Here is a 17,680-nt window from a genome sequence, read left to right on the forward strand (position 1 = left end):
ATACTGCGCCGTTGCCTTTAGACCAGGTTTTTGTTGGTCAATGGCTCAGTGTATTACAGTTGCCTCAAAATAGCAACTCACTAACAATATGCCTGAACACACCTTGTTTTCAGACCAGCACGCCCATGGACGAACAGATGGGCGCAAATGTATTTGCTATCTAAACAACGTGGCACAGGACGTGAAAATGATAACTGCGTCGGGCAGAAACTAGCAGAAAACACTTGCGCCAGATGTATGATAGGGCCCTAGGTGTGTTCGACTTGAAGTGGTGCTGCTGCGCAGGTCGATCAGTGTATCAAAGCATCGCGAGAGAAATTAGAGAGCAGAGGGTAGTTTGTATACTTTCAAATTGCTCTCGCAGTACTTCAGTGTCATACACCGATCGGTCTCAGCAGCATGCTTCAAGTTGAACAAACCTGTTGTTTTGAGGGGGAGGGAGGTTCATGTTTTTGATTAAAGATTAAGATTCAATTTGATAAATATTAGAACCTCACTGTGCAAGAAACATGGGGGGGAAAGAATCCGAAGCCAAACAGGCCAGCTGTCGAAATCTGTTCCCCCACCCCGATGATGAGAGATGTTGATGTATTGGCTTAAAAAGGGATCAGGAAAAGTCCACAAGCTGACACTCAAACTTAGGTCGCGCGAAGCACAACGCTGTTGTCTCAACACATTGCCCAGCGCCAACTAGTCAGTATCAGTTTTGTAAATATTTAAACCTAATTTTTTAGAAACATGGGGGGGGGGGGGGGGAAGAAACCGACAGCAAACAATCCAACTGTCGGTATACGTTCCCCCACTCCCATTATGAGAGATGTTAATGTAGTGGCTTAACAAGGAAAAATGGTCTTGAGTTAGGGTTAAATTTCTCAAAAACAAGACTTGATGCATAATTTAAAAATAGTCAAAACTCAAAAAAAAAAAAAAATCAAGCATTGCAGTAATGAATGTCATCTTTAAGTTAGCATACTATCTTTATGTTAGCTACCTAACAGTTAAATGTAAATATAAGGTTATTAAATATAAATATAATGCTTTAACATAACTTGTGACAACTTGTGCAATAACTACAGCATTCATGCTTATCATTACAATGAATGAAATAGGAACATTATACAACAGCTTCTATAACTCAGAATTTGATATAACTCAGGACTGATCTGTTATTTAAGAGTTGAATCATGAGTGATTATGTAGTCTTTGGAATGCATCTTCCCATCAGACAGAGTATCTGTTATTTTTTTGCCATGTTTGTCAGTTTAAATGTTTGTAGCATTATCTAGTCATGAGAAGAATGAGAGAAGGCACTGTAGATTACATTAACTGAACATGACATTGATTAACTATCAAATAAGGTACAACATGCCCTTTTAAATATTTTCTATGGGTAAAAATGTGGATAGAATCTGGTGAGAACAATGTCCCAATGCAATCAAATATAATAAAATTCTTTAAGGTATTTCAAGTATTTAATATTAAAATAAATTAATTTAGTATTTCATTAATAGGTTGATTTATTACCAGCACTTTGGCTTAAACACACAAGAAATGCCTAGAGCCCTGTAGCTGTCAGATAGATCAACATTGACAAGCAAGGAAAGAGCTTTGCTGTTAGGTAACCAAAACAAATATTACAAAACCCATATTACAAAAATGATTCAAGTATTGATAATTTAATTACACTTTAAATTAGTGTATGAGTGCTTTTCAACACCTTTGGCAAATTCTTCTCAAATTACTTCAGCCATGCCTGTCAACATTTATCAAGATAAATATTATCTTGATTTATTCCAGATTTATCAACTTTTGCACTGTGAGATAACAGTATCTTGCTCAGCCTATAGACGTCAGAGCACCTGACTGAAGTGCAGACCCACATTATATCCTTTTTAAAATGAAAATAATTTTTATTAATTTAAATAATTATTTTTTACATTATGTTTACAATATAATACAAATAACGAACTAATGATTTAATCAATCAAAATTGGGTCAAACACAGAGTTCATGTTTTGTTTTCATTCTCTGCAGCCATATAGGACATATCTGACATTTCTTGCAACCTAACAAGCAGTAGATCTAGTTAGAGATATTCTGCGTCCAAAGACAACGTGGTTAAAGTTAGAGTTGGTGCTAGAGCTAGGTATAATAATAAAAATAAATCATAATATATGTTTATGGCCTAAACATCACTTCCAAACAATTTGTATCCCAATGGATTTCTAATTTTTTTTAATAGCCTAATATTAAAGGCATCTGCAGTCATTAAATGTTCACTATCTGTCGCAGTCTTGTCTTGTTGTCTTGTCTTGGGGGTTTGTTATATGAATATATGAAATCTACAACTGGCTGTTCTGAAGTGTACAGTTAAATCATTGAAATTTTAAAAACCATATTGTTATTAAACTGATAGTTTATGCATGAGGATAGAGTTGAAGAAAAAAAAAACTGAAGTACAAAACAAACAGTAAATATTTACTTGTCCTTAAAACATTTCAGCCTGATCTTGTTTATGGGAAAAGGAACATTGAGCTTTCCATGGGTTTAGTCTTAAGAATCCATAATCTTCTTGTTCTTCATTAAATGATATCACAAATGTCTTAGCTGTCAAAACCTTATCCAAAAACAATAATGAAGAAAATTTAGCTAAATCAGAAACAACAGATGTTTGGATGGTCTGTATGTCTAAGGTTTGCAAATCCAATTCAAACCAGACTGTTTGAAAAAGTGCAACATGTTCCAGGATAAACATCTTTGTCAAGTTCACAACCAGAGTTAGATGCTACATCAGTGTTAGTCACTTATCATTCACTCAGATTTTAGTGATAATTTATGGGTAGGGATATAGTTAGTATCAAATTTTCGGAATGGAATGTTGAGCAGGATTAACAAAATATGTTGACACAGGAACGCGTCTCGGCAAAATTAGGACTTGCACCTGTTTATGCGTTTAATCCCATTAACATGTTGCCTAGCTATCTTGTGTCATACATCTCCTAACTCTATCATACAACTTTCCATCAGCTTGTAAATAATATTAATAATGGGTAGGCTAATAAATAAAAAGGGATAGCCGATAGTAGCCTAGCCTACAAATAAACCCCAACAGGGGTTTTAAATGTAGGCCTATCTATGACTACTCACCAAATAAATAGGCTACATGTAATATTTATTTGAATTTCAATTATTTTATAATCTTACCAGTTCATTATCTTAGTGATTCCGCTTTTTTTTAAAAAAAAAAAGCTTTGATGTCATCTTCAATACACGCGATAACAGATGCAAAGTGGCGTCATTTGCGTTTGAAACGAGAGCGCTAGTCCGCGGTGTGATAGGAGAGACTGATATGAGAGACTGGGCAGTTTTTAAAATATTATAATTAGTTATATATACATATATATATAATTAGTTTAATGATTATGATGAACGCAAATTAGGATAAACCAAATACACGTAAGGCTATTGTAAAAACAAAACAAAAAAACCTTCCATGAAACCATAAAGATGGCACAGAGGATTAATTATATGTAAAGTTACTACGGCTGTTTTTTTTAAGAAAGCTGCATGTAGGATAAATATTGCTGTAAGGTTTTTAATTTCCATTTTATTTGGATTTACTATTTGAAAGCATATCGTATTGAAGTTGAATACTTCAAAATGATGTTGCAAGAGGAGCACTCTTAAAATAAATGTTTTTCACCCGTTTTAAATGTGAAAGTTTTGGTGTGGGTAAAAAATTACCCACTTTTATTACCCTAAACATTTTCTTTAAAACGCTGTAGACTACCAGATATATTTTTTATATTCTAACCCAATGAGTAATAGTAGCCTAGCTAATAATAACTCGGCGAACACCATTGTTTAAAAATGTGCGGATGATTAATAATAAATAGATGTTTAATTCATGTTTATTATTAATTAAATTTGTACGTTCTGTTTTAGAACATCCTTGAGAACGTTTTTACCTTGCAAATTTTGATGAGCAAAATGTGTTGCCACTACTAAGTGTAAACCAGATAGTCTTTCATTTCTTTGTTTCTTCCATTACAGGCTCTTATAATGCAGCCTTTGCTGCCATCTAGTGGACTAAGCAGACAGTTGACAAAGGAAAAGTACAGTACACAATGTTCACAATTTGTTTCTTTCACCATCTTGTCCTCAGACATTCAAACATGTAGGCTAACACTTGATGATATTTCCATGTTTTAACCATGTTTTAATGTTGACATTACATTTAATCACATTCATTTTTATTATACAAGCCTTTCTCTTCAAAAGTTTATATGACTGAAAATAACATTCAACATGGGGCATGCCTGCTTTGCATTGTAAGAATGGGGAAGGGTTGTGACTGCAACATCAACAGACTATAGGAGATCTCCAATCTGTTTATAGAGACTGCAATGTCCATCTAATGGAATGACTGTCAAGGCGTTGCTCTTTCTTCAATGGCTGTGGCAAAAGTATAGTGTCTTGTTGCACCAACACAAACAAACACAGGAGAAGCTGACTGCAACTGCATACTCATATATGTTATGTACATACACAGAATTACATACTTACAAGAAAATGTAAATACTGTATATAAAGAAACAATCAAAAAAATCGAATTGAAATCGGAATTCTTGAGACGAAACATTAACATTAACACATCTTTTCATCAGGGAGGATAGAAACATTGAGTGTAAATCACCTCATCTGAGCATTTTACAAGTCCATCTCTGTGTGGTACATTCAAACAGAGAGTAAGACCGTTTGAGAGCGAAACAGTTTGAGGAGCTTCAGAAATGCAGTCTCCGGCACAGAGTCCATGCATGGGCAGCTCTCTTTCTCTCTCTCTCTTTAACTCGGACACATTTGAGACACATTCACATTAATGTACAGTACATCACAGTCATTGAGCTTCGCCTAAGCTTTATTATGACAATGTAAGTCTACCGCCAATAGGACAGGTCATTCGATAAGGTCACTGCAAAACCCTCTTCAAGTGGAATACCATTCCAAGTTTAGATGAGAAACTTAATTATGATCACTCGATGAGTGGTGGTATTCCATAACTAAGAGGTTCAATGTTGTTTTCATGGAAACAAAGGTTGAAACAATTTCCCATTTAGGTCAATAAGCACATTCAGTCATTGCACTTCTTGGTAAATTTTGAAAAATCAGGATTTCACACAGGGATTTACAGTACTTTCAGATGATTGCTCACCCCATTGTAATTTCAGTGCAATTAACCTGGGTCTAACATGTAACTCAAGTGCTGATTTCCCCTGATAATGAATGAAAATAACGATGTGTATGGAAGGTATAAAAACAAAAACCAACCAAGCAACCAACAAAACAAGCATTTACACTCCAAAGCGGCCCCACACAATCAAAGTCAACACAGGATTCTAGTTGGTAGTGCTACGGTACCTTTAAAATTCCACTATAGCTACACGTTAATTTATAAGAGTGGATGAAAATCACTTATGGCACAATCAAGTTCTCTATGATCCCACACCTACAGACAAGATGACTAGATTTTTTTCCCATCAAGCCTGGTTTAAATACACATATAGCGCATGTTTATCAAGATGAGGCCTGAGAAAGACAGTAAACTTACTGCTGATCCAGTCCTTTCTGAATGCACACAGACACAGCTGTGACTTGTATCACAGAACATGTTCTTGAACAACTCAAACAAATTCTGATATGACTCCATTAGCTGTTATTGCAAAATGTTTATCATACCACAATAATAAAATATAGATGTTAAAAACTAGATTGATCCTCTGAAAAGTGTCTAAAAGTGTCCAAATAGTTCATCATCGCATTCTTAAAGTACATAATAAGTCTATGTAATTGTGATTGTGAGTGTAATATGTTGATTTTATTTGGATTTGCTATTTGGCAGCAATATTGTATTGAACTGCAAGGCTCTTGAAATAAAAACGTCACAATGATGTAGCGTATTATTTTTAAATCAATTATTTTCATTTTTTAAAATAGTTTTAAATTAGAAAAAATTTGGTGATAAAAAAATAAATCACATTTATTACTCTTTTTTTCGTTAAAAAAAAATTTCGTTAAGAAACAAGATACCTGTACCTTACCCTTAAAATATTTCCTTTCAATTATGGCTTCTCACAGAACATTTAAATCTACTGTGATGTTGGTTTCTCACATGATATATTTTATGTTCTCAGTAATTATCAACTTTTTGCTAATAATCCACAAAAAGTTAGGCTCACAAAGCCCTGCACTCAGAACAATATGGCTGCCAGTCAGATTTTGAAAAACTAGGTCTATTTCCATGCCAAGCAAGTAAGATAAAAACCTCAGCTCTTGGAGGTCCCTAGCAAAATTTTCATAACTTCAGAAATGTATAGCTACATCAGGATTGTTGGTGAGAAATAAATTCATTTTTAGGGCTGCGTTAACAACCATAAGACAGCGAATGCTAAAACTGAAAAATAAAAAAAAAGATGCATGTCCATTTTAGAACACCAACTGTGTTATAAAAATAGTTGATTTATGAAATTCCAATGAAAAACAGCAGTAATGTTAGAGACTATAAAATATCACTTTTAACTAATTTGGATAGATACAATGGGATTTCACTGGGAATACGCTGACATGTCGGGTTTTTTTAGTGTACTTGTAGACAAAACATTATAAAGTCCTGAACTGATCATGATGTAATTGTAAGGAACAGCTGCATTTATGTCTTACATGTTGCTGATTGTTAGCCCTAAAATTCAACATTTACCAATGGCACATAGTTCAGTGATATTATATTTTTGGCACAATATGTTCAAATACAGTTATTATTCAACATGAAACTGCAGTTTAAAAAAGACATTGAATAATACCAAGGTTGATTCTGTGGTCTCCCATACCACCTTTGGTATCTCTAAAATGACTAATCTAACAACATCTACTTGTACGAATAATTCAAATACGAAACAATAAATGAATAAATAAATTGACAGACAGCGAGCTAGATAAATAATTCTAAATTAAATAAATATGTTTTGCCTCATGATTCCTGGCATGATATTTTTTAAGATATAAAAAAATAATTAACATTCTTACCTCTGAATATGCATATGGTGCTTTACATAGCTTTACAAAACATAAATGTATATAAATACACTCTTGGATTCACAGAAAATTGTCACTCTCAGGTTCTCTATATTATCACTTTAGGGACGTGAGAATAGTCGTTTTTATTGTATTTTACTTTCTGCTTGAACTATTTACAAATACCCTTTTTATAATTGAAAATATTGATTTACTTTATTTTTCACTGCAAATGACTGCTAAGGACTCAATTTTGGGGAGAGTGAAAAACAAAAATAACTGGCCGCATTCTAATAGGAAAAGAGACGGATACAGCAAAATAAAAAAGGACTAGCAATGGTGCTTATAGCTAAAGCTTGAGCAGATACTGAACAAAATAAGCTTATTTTTGGATCAGAATTAGCCTCCCTTTCTATGCGTTTTGCATCTCAAAACCACCAAGAACCCATAAAGACTTGATCACATTCTGAATAATTACTTTTAATTGGGTAAACTTTATTTTACCATGCCTTAGTGGGAGTTATGAAATTAGGAGAGGCTCAGTTACAATTTAAGAAAGATAAGTGCAAACTGAATTGATCAAATCAATTCCTGAGGATAGAAGAGTCATGAGGCATTCAAATACGGAACCGTTTGCTCTCTTTATCCTTGTTGCAGCACCACATAGCTATATGGGAACTGTAACAACATGAGAGAAACTGCTGCAGTATCTTTATCATGATGAAGAAAGTTCAGTTAGTTGAAAACTTGATCTATTTTGATCATTATAATCTTACATGTCATAATGAAACACTTGTGGTGGTTTCAAGTCATTTTCTGCTCAAGTGTCAAAATACTATGCTGCCTATACTGAAAAGTAAGAGAATAGTTCACCCAAAAATTATTCATCCTTACATCACTCAAAATATATATTTTTGTTATCTAGTCTTTCATTTTTGGGTGAAGTATCCATTTAAATAAATAACAAACCATAAAATGACAAATAACATAAAAATAACTAAAATAAAGTATTAAGACACTTAGAAACTCTGCAGATAGTTTCCTGAATCAAATATTTTTTTCTGAACCCAATTCTTTGGCCCAAAGACCAGACAGCTACCAAAAACCATATAATAATCATATGATAAGTAGTTCACTATCATCTCCCAACCTTCCCACACAAAATGTGAGAAAAAAATAAATGCTCAGTGCTTGGCTCAACAGTTACTCTTTCATCAAGCAGCAGTTGGTATGAGTGTAGAAAATGAGAAAATATCACTTCACGATAATGGTGGGAGGAAAATACCACCAAAACTCTCTTTCCTGAACATTTTCCCTAATTTATATTCCTGGCATACCTGTAACACTCTCTATCCCTTTTTCCCCTCTCACAGAGGCAAGTCGGTGCTGTTGTGGCGTGTCTTCCGTGAGGTGCCGTCATCCCGAGGGAGAGCCTTCTGTAGGTTGGACATGGCTGCTGTCTTCTTTAGGTCAATCACGGCGTAGCATTCTCCACGACGGGAAGATGGAGCCGGTGCGGCGGCTGCCATGCCACGTTTGAGGGGAGGAGGTCTCTGTGGTACCGGAGCCCCTCCTCCGTGTCCCGAGCAACCAGAGGGCTCACCCTCCAGGTCCACCTGGATGTAGTTGAGCTGGCGAGAGGGAGGAGGCGGCGGGTGACGGCTATGCTGCTCGCAGGTGGCGCTGCCACGTCCTGCTCGCTGACGTCTGAAGTCGAAGTTGAAAACCCGGTTGGCCCTCTCAGCTGGGTGAGGGTGGGGATGGCAAGCGTGACGAAGACGTGTTGGAGGCTGTAGCTGTTAGAGTTTGCATGCAAGTACATTTCAGTGTTACTAGTCACAGGGTTCCCACACTTTTTGACTAATGACTTTTCCAGATTTTTAAAAACTCTTATACAGATTCAACTCTCAAAGAGCAATACCTAGCCAATTAAATTATTTAAGAGTTGAGGATAAATATAAAAGTATATAATCACTTCATAATTGTTCCTTACTCTGTGACTTTTATGTGAACTTTTTTATATTCATATTGTATCATAATTTTTATAATGTTTTTTTTATATTTCATTTTCAATTTTATTATATTTGATTGAAATTTGAATTTATATGTTTTTTCAAGGAATTAGATTTGGCATATTCCATACATTTACTTGCTTGTGCTTGTGTGGACGTACCCGTTTAGTAGTCACAGCTTTTTCCACATCTTTTAAAAATCATTTTTTATAGATTAAAGTCTCTAAGAGCAATACATAGAGCTAAACATAACTATAATATACAGTATATTGTTATAGACCATTGTTATGTTATATATTTTATTGTATTTATGAAATTTAACTAATTTGCATGACTTTCCATGCCTGGAAATCCCTATTTTACAGTTCCCTGATATGTAATTAGATTTGTCATATTCTCACAAGCAACATGTATTTGCTTGTGCTTGTGTTTACACACCTGTTCAGTGTTGACATAGTTCTGCAGAGCATCGCGATGAATCCCACCGCCACTCTCCTGATGATATCCGTTTGGGGTTGCAGGCCCTTCAGAATACTCGTACTCATCATATTCTTCTTCCTCTTCCTCCTCATACTCATCCTCATCCTCGTCTTCATCCTGATCCTCTTCTTCATCTCGCTGAAGCGCACGGTATTCCCAAACCGGGGGGAGCGAAGGAAGGTTTTCATAGTTGAGCAATGCAGTGCGCCGATGACCACCAACCCCCATTCCCCGGTCACAGCCATATCCCTGCGGAGGCAGTGAGGAAGCATGCGTGTGCGTCAGCGGCAGGGAGTGCGGATGTGTGTGTGTGCGGGAATCACCGGTGGTGCTGCTACTGCTACTGGAGCCCAAAGACTGAGATTGGGACACAGTGCTCGGACTTAGCCTTTGCCTACGTGCCCCTCGGAGTCCGTTGATATTCTCATATGTCAGCTGGCTTTCTGAGCAAGGCTCCATGCTCGGGTGTCGGTGCATTAGGTGATGGCAATGGTGATAGGAGTGTGTGTTGCACATGTGTACGGACGGAGTCTCCTCTCCTTCTGTTTCAGAGCTGCCATCTGGTGCTCGAAGCGGGTGAGTGACGTGACGGTCTCTGTCTCTCTCCATCAGGTGGCGCTGTGCTGGGGTCGGACCCAACATGAACTTCACCTCCTGGGCTCCAGGCTGGAGGAAGACCTGAGGGTCTTTGTGAGGGTCGTCCAGGGGGCAGCAGTGCAAGCTGGGCTGGCCCGGGACTGGGCCCCCACGTATGGTGGTGGTAGTTGAGGTTTCCGGGTAGGTGGTGGGCCGCACTTCGGGCAGGGAGTGGACACAGTGGCGGCTCGAGAGGTCAGTTTCCATTCCAACTGTATTCACATATGTATGAGTCTGAAAACAAGCAAGAAAGTTTCGTTAGTTGCTATTTAAGTGACTTGCTGCACAATAATTGCCTGGGCTAAGTGTTACATTATGGATATTTTAAAGGGTTAGTTCACCCAAAAATGAAAATTCTGTCAGTATTTACTCACCCTCATGTTGTTCCAACCCCGTAAGACCTTCGTTCATCTTCGGAACACGAATTAAGATATTTTTGATGAAATCTGAGAGCTGGATCACTCCTCCATAGCCTTCTTGAGGGATTGAACTTGCCGGCCTCGAAAAGTTATTACAGACATCGTTAAAATATGCAGTAGTCCAAGTGACTACAGTGGCTCAATCTTAAGTTTATCAAACGACAAGAATACTTTTTGTGCACAAAAAAACTAAAATAACGACTTCATTTCAACTATTCATATCCTTCTCTTTGGGCCTCGAGTCAGTTCACTAGTGTAAAAGCGTAGAGCTTCTGTTGTTGTACGTCACACGCATCACACACATGACCAGCGTCGGCCAATAGTGAGCCTAAATGTGACGTAGCTCTATGCAATCATACTAAGTTAACTGACTAGAGGCCAACAGAGAAGGAAATTAATAGTTGAAATAAAGTTGTTATTTTTGTTTGTTTGTGCGCACAAAAAGTGTTCTCGTCGCTTGATAAACTTAAGATTGAGCCACTGTAGTCATTTGGACTATTTTAACGATGTCTTTAATAACTTTTCGAGGACTGCAAGTTTCAATCCTTTTGAAGCCTATGGAGGAGTATGGAGGAGTGATCCAGCTCTCAGATTTCATCAAAAAATATCTTAATTCGTGTTCCGAAGATGAACGAAGGTCTTACAGGGTTGGAACAACATGAGGTGAATTGTTTGTTTCTAATAAGTGAATTGTTTGAAAAAACAATTCACTTATTAGAAGCTATGAGGTTTTAAATGTTTGTGAAACATAGTTAATGTTATGAAGTTGAATCTGTGATTATTCTGCTAGAACCCTGTGTAAAGTGACCTCATGCATCCACTGAATTTTTTTTTAAGATGAATTGGTTAAGGGTTAGTTCATCCAAAAATTATAATTCTATCATCATTTACTCTCATGTTACTCTCAAATGACAAAAACATTTGAAACATCATTAAAATAATTCCACAAAAATTGTTCTGCAGAAGAAAGAAAGTCATTCAGATATGGATCGACATGAGGGTGAGTAAACGAAAATAAAATTATCATTTTTGGGTGACCTTTCCCATTGCAAAATCTTTAATTTTGGAGAAAAGTTCTCGCATTATTTGTTTGGTTCGTTGTGGCTAATGCAGTGCTGCTTGTGCGTCCAGATACTTTTTGTGGCTTCTGTATATGTGCACAGGCAGGTGTTTGTTCTCACTTGGTCATCCAGTCCCATGAGGCTGTGTCTGAGGTCGTTGTTGAGAGAGGGCTGTGATGAGTCTGCACTGATTGGGTATCCTGGGTATCCATTAGGAAAACCCTGCATCGGGAACGCAGGGGCTACACAAACAGAACAAAGCACAGTACACTTAAGCAGGTGATATTTAGGTATCCCTACTATAAAAGTTGAGCAAGACATACAAATAAAGTTGTGAGAGACATTTAATGAATGGAGAGATATGTAAATACAGGCTAGGTGTTTAAATGTGCATGCACTTTTTCTACTGATAAAAAAACCATACCATTGATGTGACATTAAAATTCATTTACATGTACATATGAAACCCTATTTGTTCAAGTGTGTAGATATTCCAGCTCACTATTGGGTGTCTGTGGAGTTCGAGGCATGTCCATCTCTGGCGCATGCCCGGGCCGGGTCATGATCATAGGCTCTTCCACCACATTGATGCTGTTACACTGCATTAACTCCTGAAGCAGGTTGAAGATCTCTTCTGCACGAGAGCACTTGAATGCAAATATCCCTGTCAAAACATACAAGAATAACAAAAAAAAAGCAAGAAAAATAGTAAATAAATAGGTGGAGTGTCACTCTTATGCACGGGAGAAGGCGCAAAAATATATTGGCACACAAAACATCTAAATTAGGATGACAGCATTAAAGGACAAGTTCGGTATTTTACACTTAAAGCCCTGTTTTAAGATCGTTTCTGATGAAATAGAACGGTTAAGATTGAAATTGGACAAATGCTGCTGTCCCGAGAATTTTCGGTGTCTGTGTTAGCACCCCCCCCCACCTCCACAATGGTTTCATAGGGGCACTGGAACAATATCATTCATAAAACGCATTAAACTTTAGTTTACAAAGATGTGAAACTCACCGAGTGGTCTGGGGTGTTCACTGATATGCTCTCCCAAAAATCGCTGCAAAAGATGCTTTCCAACAGGTTTTATCGTAGTTTTTGTCCAACTCCATTGACTTAAGTTGTGACAAAAACTACGATAAAACCTGTTGGAAAGCATCTTTTGCAGCGTTTTTTTGTGTGAGCATACCAGTGAACACCCCAGACCACTCGGTGAGTTTCACGTCTTTGTAAACTAAATTTTAATGCGTTTTATGAATGATATTGTTCCAGTGCCCCTATGAAACCATTGTGGAGGTGGGGGGTGGGGGGGGGGGGGTGCTAACACAGAAACCGAAAATTCTCGGGACAGCAGCATTTGTCCAAATTTCAATCTTAACCGTTCTATTTCATCAGAAACGATCTTAAAACAGGGCTTTAAGTGTAAAATACAGAACTTGTCCTTTAAATTGAACTTTATTTAACAATAACTACAATTAATATAACTAGTATGCACATTAAATTAAATAGCGAAATCAACCACCCCCTAAACAGAGTGCAACAGTCAGGTTCCAGAAGTAAAAACTCATTCATTTTCTCCATAAGGAAATTGGTTTTTAACAATAACTTACAGACCTTTATAGATCATGATAGACCTACTGTGAGCTCAAAGGTTGTTAATCAACGGTATAGGCTTCAGCAGACATTATTTTAACTTATCTTTAAAATAATTGTGAAAAAGTACATTACCCACGATGCTGTAGAAAAATTCCACCAATCAGTCGCAACAAGCAAATCGTGCCAAAAGAGCCTCCATGAACCACTCCGAATGACGTTAAAATACTTAATTATTTATATTTATATGCATATTTTGCAATAAACCTAGAATATATTGTTTCTATTGATTGAATCAACAACTTTAGTGTGCTGATATTAATGTACTCTAAATACCTATGAACAAATGTAAGGGGTTCACAGACGGTTTCTGTATTTGCTTTACACACAATTCAGACTTACATCTGCATAATGTAGAGGCAAGAATCATCTCACCTTGTCCTGTCTGACAACGACGGCCACTCTCGAAAGAGAAGAGGTTAGAATCATAACCATATCGCCGCAGGCAAAGGTATGGCCACCGGATGGCGTCACGTTTGCGTGTGTGCAGAATGAGCTCTGTTTGGGTGAGCTCCATGGTACCTGAGCCCAACTCATTTCCCTCATCGTCCACATTAGTCACCTGTCAAACATAACCAGTTATCTCAGATACAAATTATGCTCTACTAAGCGAACTTAGCAGCTGTTCTCAAATGTTGCACTTAAAATATTTACCACCACAGTACTTTTTTAAAAGGCTTGTTTCTATCAGAAAATGTGAATACACAGGTGACTTTTGAAAAGCACCTTGAATTTGTTGAGATGGTTGTCTTGGATAGTGTCTCTGTATAGACAGCTCCAGCAGCTCCCCATAGCTTCAGCAGGCCAGCTGAAACCTTAAACAGGGACAAACGGGTACGTTATTGCTAGAAATACTGTATATGGAGACAGCTAGAAGTTTATAAGCAGGACATTTATAATTTTGTTATTTATGATAAAGAGATGACTGAAGATAAAAAGTACACTTATGCATGCTCACCTGGTCCAGGCCATTAGTGGGAGTGATGCTTGCGTCAATCCCAGAATCCTCTGCTGGGTGTCATGGCGGAAGTGGGGTGTGCTTGTAAGAGCATCCAGGCCCAGTGCACAAATATTTCATTTCTCCTATGAAGCAGAGAAAAAGAAAAGATTTGATGAACAATCCTCCGAGTATACTGTCCTCTTTTTCAAGAACTACTGTGATTAAGACACAGGGAATGAAGTTTATCGGTCTCCTTTTGACTCCCACTGGAGAAATAAAATGTAATTACTTTACTGGGAATCTTATTCTCAAGAGAAAAGCAGCTTGCAATTCATGGTTTCACATTCAGCCTATAAGATGTGCACTGATTCTAAAAAAAGATGGCTAATAAATGATAACCAAATCTTGTATTTCAGGTGGCTTCAAACACAGCAAAAAAAGCTATTTGTTCTGTCAGTCCATTTTAATGTCATAAAAATTATGCTGATATGTAGTAACACAGTAAAAATTTAACTTTTGATTGTGTGACCCCACCACGAAAAGAAAGTTGAGATTTGGGTCGACGAGTCTATCCAAACCCAAATAGAGTACCATGTTTATGCATTGTTGTGTTACTATGTTTCCCACGTAACTGTAATCATGTATTATTATATTAAAAAACCCATAGGCAAAATTCCAACAGGTGTTATTACTTTCTGTAAGTGTGGAATGACCACTGACTACTATCTAATCAGTGTAAACATGATTTTAGCCCTTTCATGAACTGAATCTCAAAATGAATGTCAGTAAACATGTTTAGTGTTTTTAAAATAAGCAAGAATACCATGCACTTGCTTAAAGTTTAAAACACAGACCTTGACTCCAAAAATGAAACGCTATAAAACTGTATTTATTTGTGTCCATCAATTAAAAACCAAAGATCAATTTCTGCAAGTAACAAGTAATGCAAGTTCATCAGAATTTTTTTCATGAGCATGCTGGACCACATCAGAAATCTCACAATGTATGAATAAAGACAATAAACAAAATAATACCTTATGCTCTGAAATTATACTACACACTCAAATCAATGCAAATTATTTTGCAATGAATACCTAAAACATGCAAAAAAAATATATAACATGTAAACACTATTTCAGTCTTCAAACTTTTTGCTCTGATTGTTTGCATGCTTGTAAAAAATAGGAACTACCATGAAAGAAGAATGAAAAATAAAAATTACTAATCCAGTGCTCAAGCTGGTCAATATAGCATCATGAGCATTTAAACCGCCATAACTTCTTTCAATCAAATGAAGCATGCATGATTAATTGCAAAAAGGTTAATGCTGGAAGATGACAGAATTTTAAATGTGTGCCAGGCCCTTCAATTGAATTCATGTGCAACTCATTAATAAAGTTTTTTCTGCACATGAAGGCCCAGTCATAAAGTTGCTTTCCACATAACCCCAGACTAACAAAGTATTAGTGCCATACAGAACGCAGAAAAAGGAAACTGTGCAATGCAATAAAGGTAGGCTTTGAGATAATGCATTTAATATTTTATCTCTTTTTGTAGGCCATACTGATAACTCAGTATATATGAGCATGTCAGTTCATAACATCAGGCCACACAATGTCTCGTGCCTCACACAGCAATTTGCACTGTCGAACCTGAAATCCACGTTTGATTCTCTGAGGTCTATCATGCAGGACCAGACGCGTTTGGCACCTGGAAAATTGTGTTTTTTGACGGTAGTTTATGCAATAAACCAGAATCGTACATTCAGATCTCATGCAGCAGGTCTTCCGAATAGACACTTGACAAACAGATGCAACTTGAACGTCTTGTAGCAGCACATCACCGGCAAGAACCAGTTGTAAAGAGCGTAGAACTGCTGCACAAATCTGTAGGACTAGCTTTTTAAATGCTAAGGCAGAAAAGCAAAGTAGAAGTCGAACCAGTAAAAGCAACACTTGCGGCGTCCGTGGAGATGGCTCGCTCGCTACGTTCCAGCCTTTGTATCAACGTTAGTGTTACACGACCATTTACCGTTTGCAGCTGGATGCTAGTAATATGTGTATCGAACACAGCACATTCACGCAAATTAACGAGATGAATGAGAGCAGGATGCGATAGAGCTCGCGCTGTACCAGCAGCGTCAAAACACGTTTAGGCTACTGCAGAACAATTCAGCTGCGGTTGCTACTCACATGTTTGGCAATGATTGCAATACGAGACGAGACAGATGAAGGATGCGAACAGCAGTCCACGGCGGATGCTACACCATCAGACTTGGCGGTCTGCGTGGTGGTCGTTTTGATGCTTATTCTGGTGGTAAGACTAAGAAAATAGAACTGCGTGAAAATATAACAATAAAGGCAATTGTTTTTTCCCCCGTAACGCCCCCTTGCTGCGGCACGGGCCTCTCTTTGACATTTCCCGACCACCAGGGTGAGAGTTCAGGCAGACAACGAGGGCTGCTGGAGCGACAAGAAGGTAGAATATGCTGGAGGACCAGAAGATGTGTTTGAGCATCACACGATGACGTGTTGGCAGCAGCTCTATTTAAATCCACCTTGCTGTCATTTAAGACAGACAAATCAGATTCTTGTTGGTTTTATACATTCAGCATTCTGTCAAACAGGTGTTTTTCGGTTAGAGAAATGATTCAAACTTTTATTTCTGAATTGTTTGTAACTGTCCAATATTCATATTAGTTTATGATCAACTGTCCGATATTTTATTGAAGAAGAATAAAAATTTAGCTACGGGGAAAAAAAATCTCAGGGCCATTTGTATGAGGTGTGTGAAATTCTACCCCAGGTGATAAAAAAGATAAATATTTTTCATATAGATGAAAACACATTTACTAAGTTTTTTGAGACTCTATATATATTTGTATTTATAATTTTTTGCAAAACACATCATTTTCTACAAAAAAACGTTTTTTTGTTTTTACCATCAAGAAGTACTAAAATATTTTCATTGCATATTGAATACACAGGAAACAGTTTTCTAAAATCTATTTAAAAAAATACTGTAGGCTATATATTTTTACAGATATTATGGATTTTTGAATAACATTTTGGGGGGTTTCTCTATACAGGTGCTGGTCATATAATTAGAATATCATCAAAAAGTTGATTTATTTCAGTAATTCCATTCAAAAAGTGAAATTTTAATATTATATTCATTCATTACCCACAGACTGATATATTTTCAAGTGTTCATTCCTTTTAATTTTGATGATTATAACTGACAACTAATGAAAACCACAAAATCAGTATCTCAGAAAATTAGAAAATTGTGAAAAGGTTCAATATTGAAGACAGCTGGTGCCACACTCTAATCAGCTAATTAACTCAAAACACCTGCAAAGGCCTTTAAATGGTCTCTCAGTCTAGTTCTGTAGGCTACACAATCAC

At 36.9% G+C, this 17,680-nt stretch overlaps 1 protein-coding gene across 2 annotated transcripts; it reads right to left on the reverse strand.

Moving 5' to 3' along the window:
* Positions 1 to 4,193: 4,193 nt before the first annotated feature.
* frs3 (fibroblast growth factor receptor substrate 3) lies at positions 4,194 to 16,754 on the reverse strand. Of its 2 annotated transcripts, none has more exons than XM_077198252.1 (8): positions 16,466 to 16,754; positions 14,292 to 14,416; positions 14,060 to 14,148; positions 13,709 to 13,895; positions 12,179 to 12,340; positions 11,797 to 11,918; positions 9,519 to 10,430; positions 4,194 to 8,864 (listed from the first exon to the last, which is right to left on the reverse strand). In XM_077198252.1, exons 3-8 carry the CDS (start codon positions 14,123 to 14,125, stop codon positions 8,436 to 8,438), a joined length of 1,878 nt encoding a protein of 625 aa, XP_077054367.1. In that variant the 5' UTR covers positions 14,126 to 14,148; positions 14,292 to 14,416; positions 16,466 to 16,754; the 3' UTR covers positions 4,194 to 8,435. The 2 variants fall into 2 exon arrangements, with proteins under 2 accessions (XP_077054367.1, XP_077054368.1); XM_077198253.1 differs by having other exon boundaries at positions 14,060 to 14,178.
* Between the last annotated feature and the right edge of the window lie 926 nt (positions 16,755 to 17,680).

Source organism: Siphateles boraxobius, unplaced genomic scaffold, assembly GCF_051911475.1.
Source record: "Siphateles boraxobius isolate OS27281-9 unplaced genomic scaffold, OSU_SipBor_1 41, whole genome shotgun sequence".
Lineage (NCBI taxonomy): Eukaryota > Metazoa > Chordata > Actinopteri > Cypriniformes > Leuciscidae > Siphateles > Siphateles boraxobius.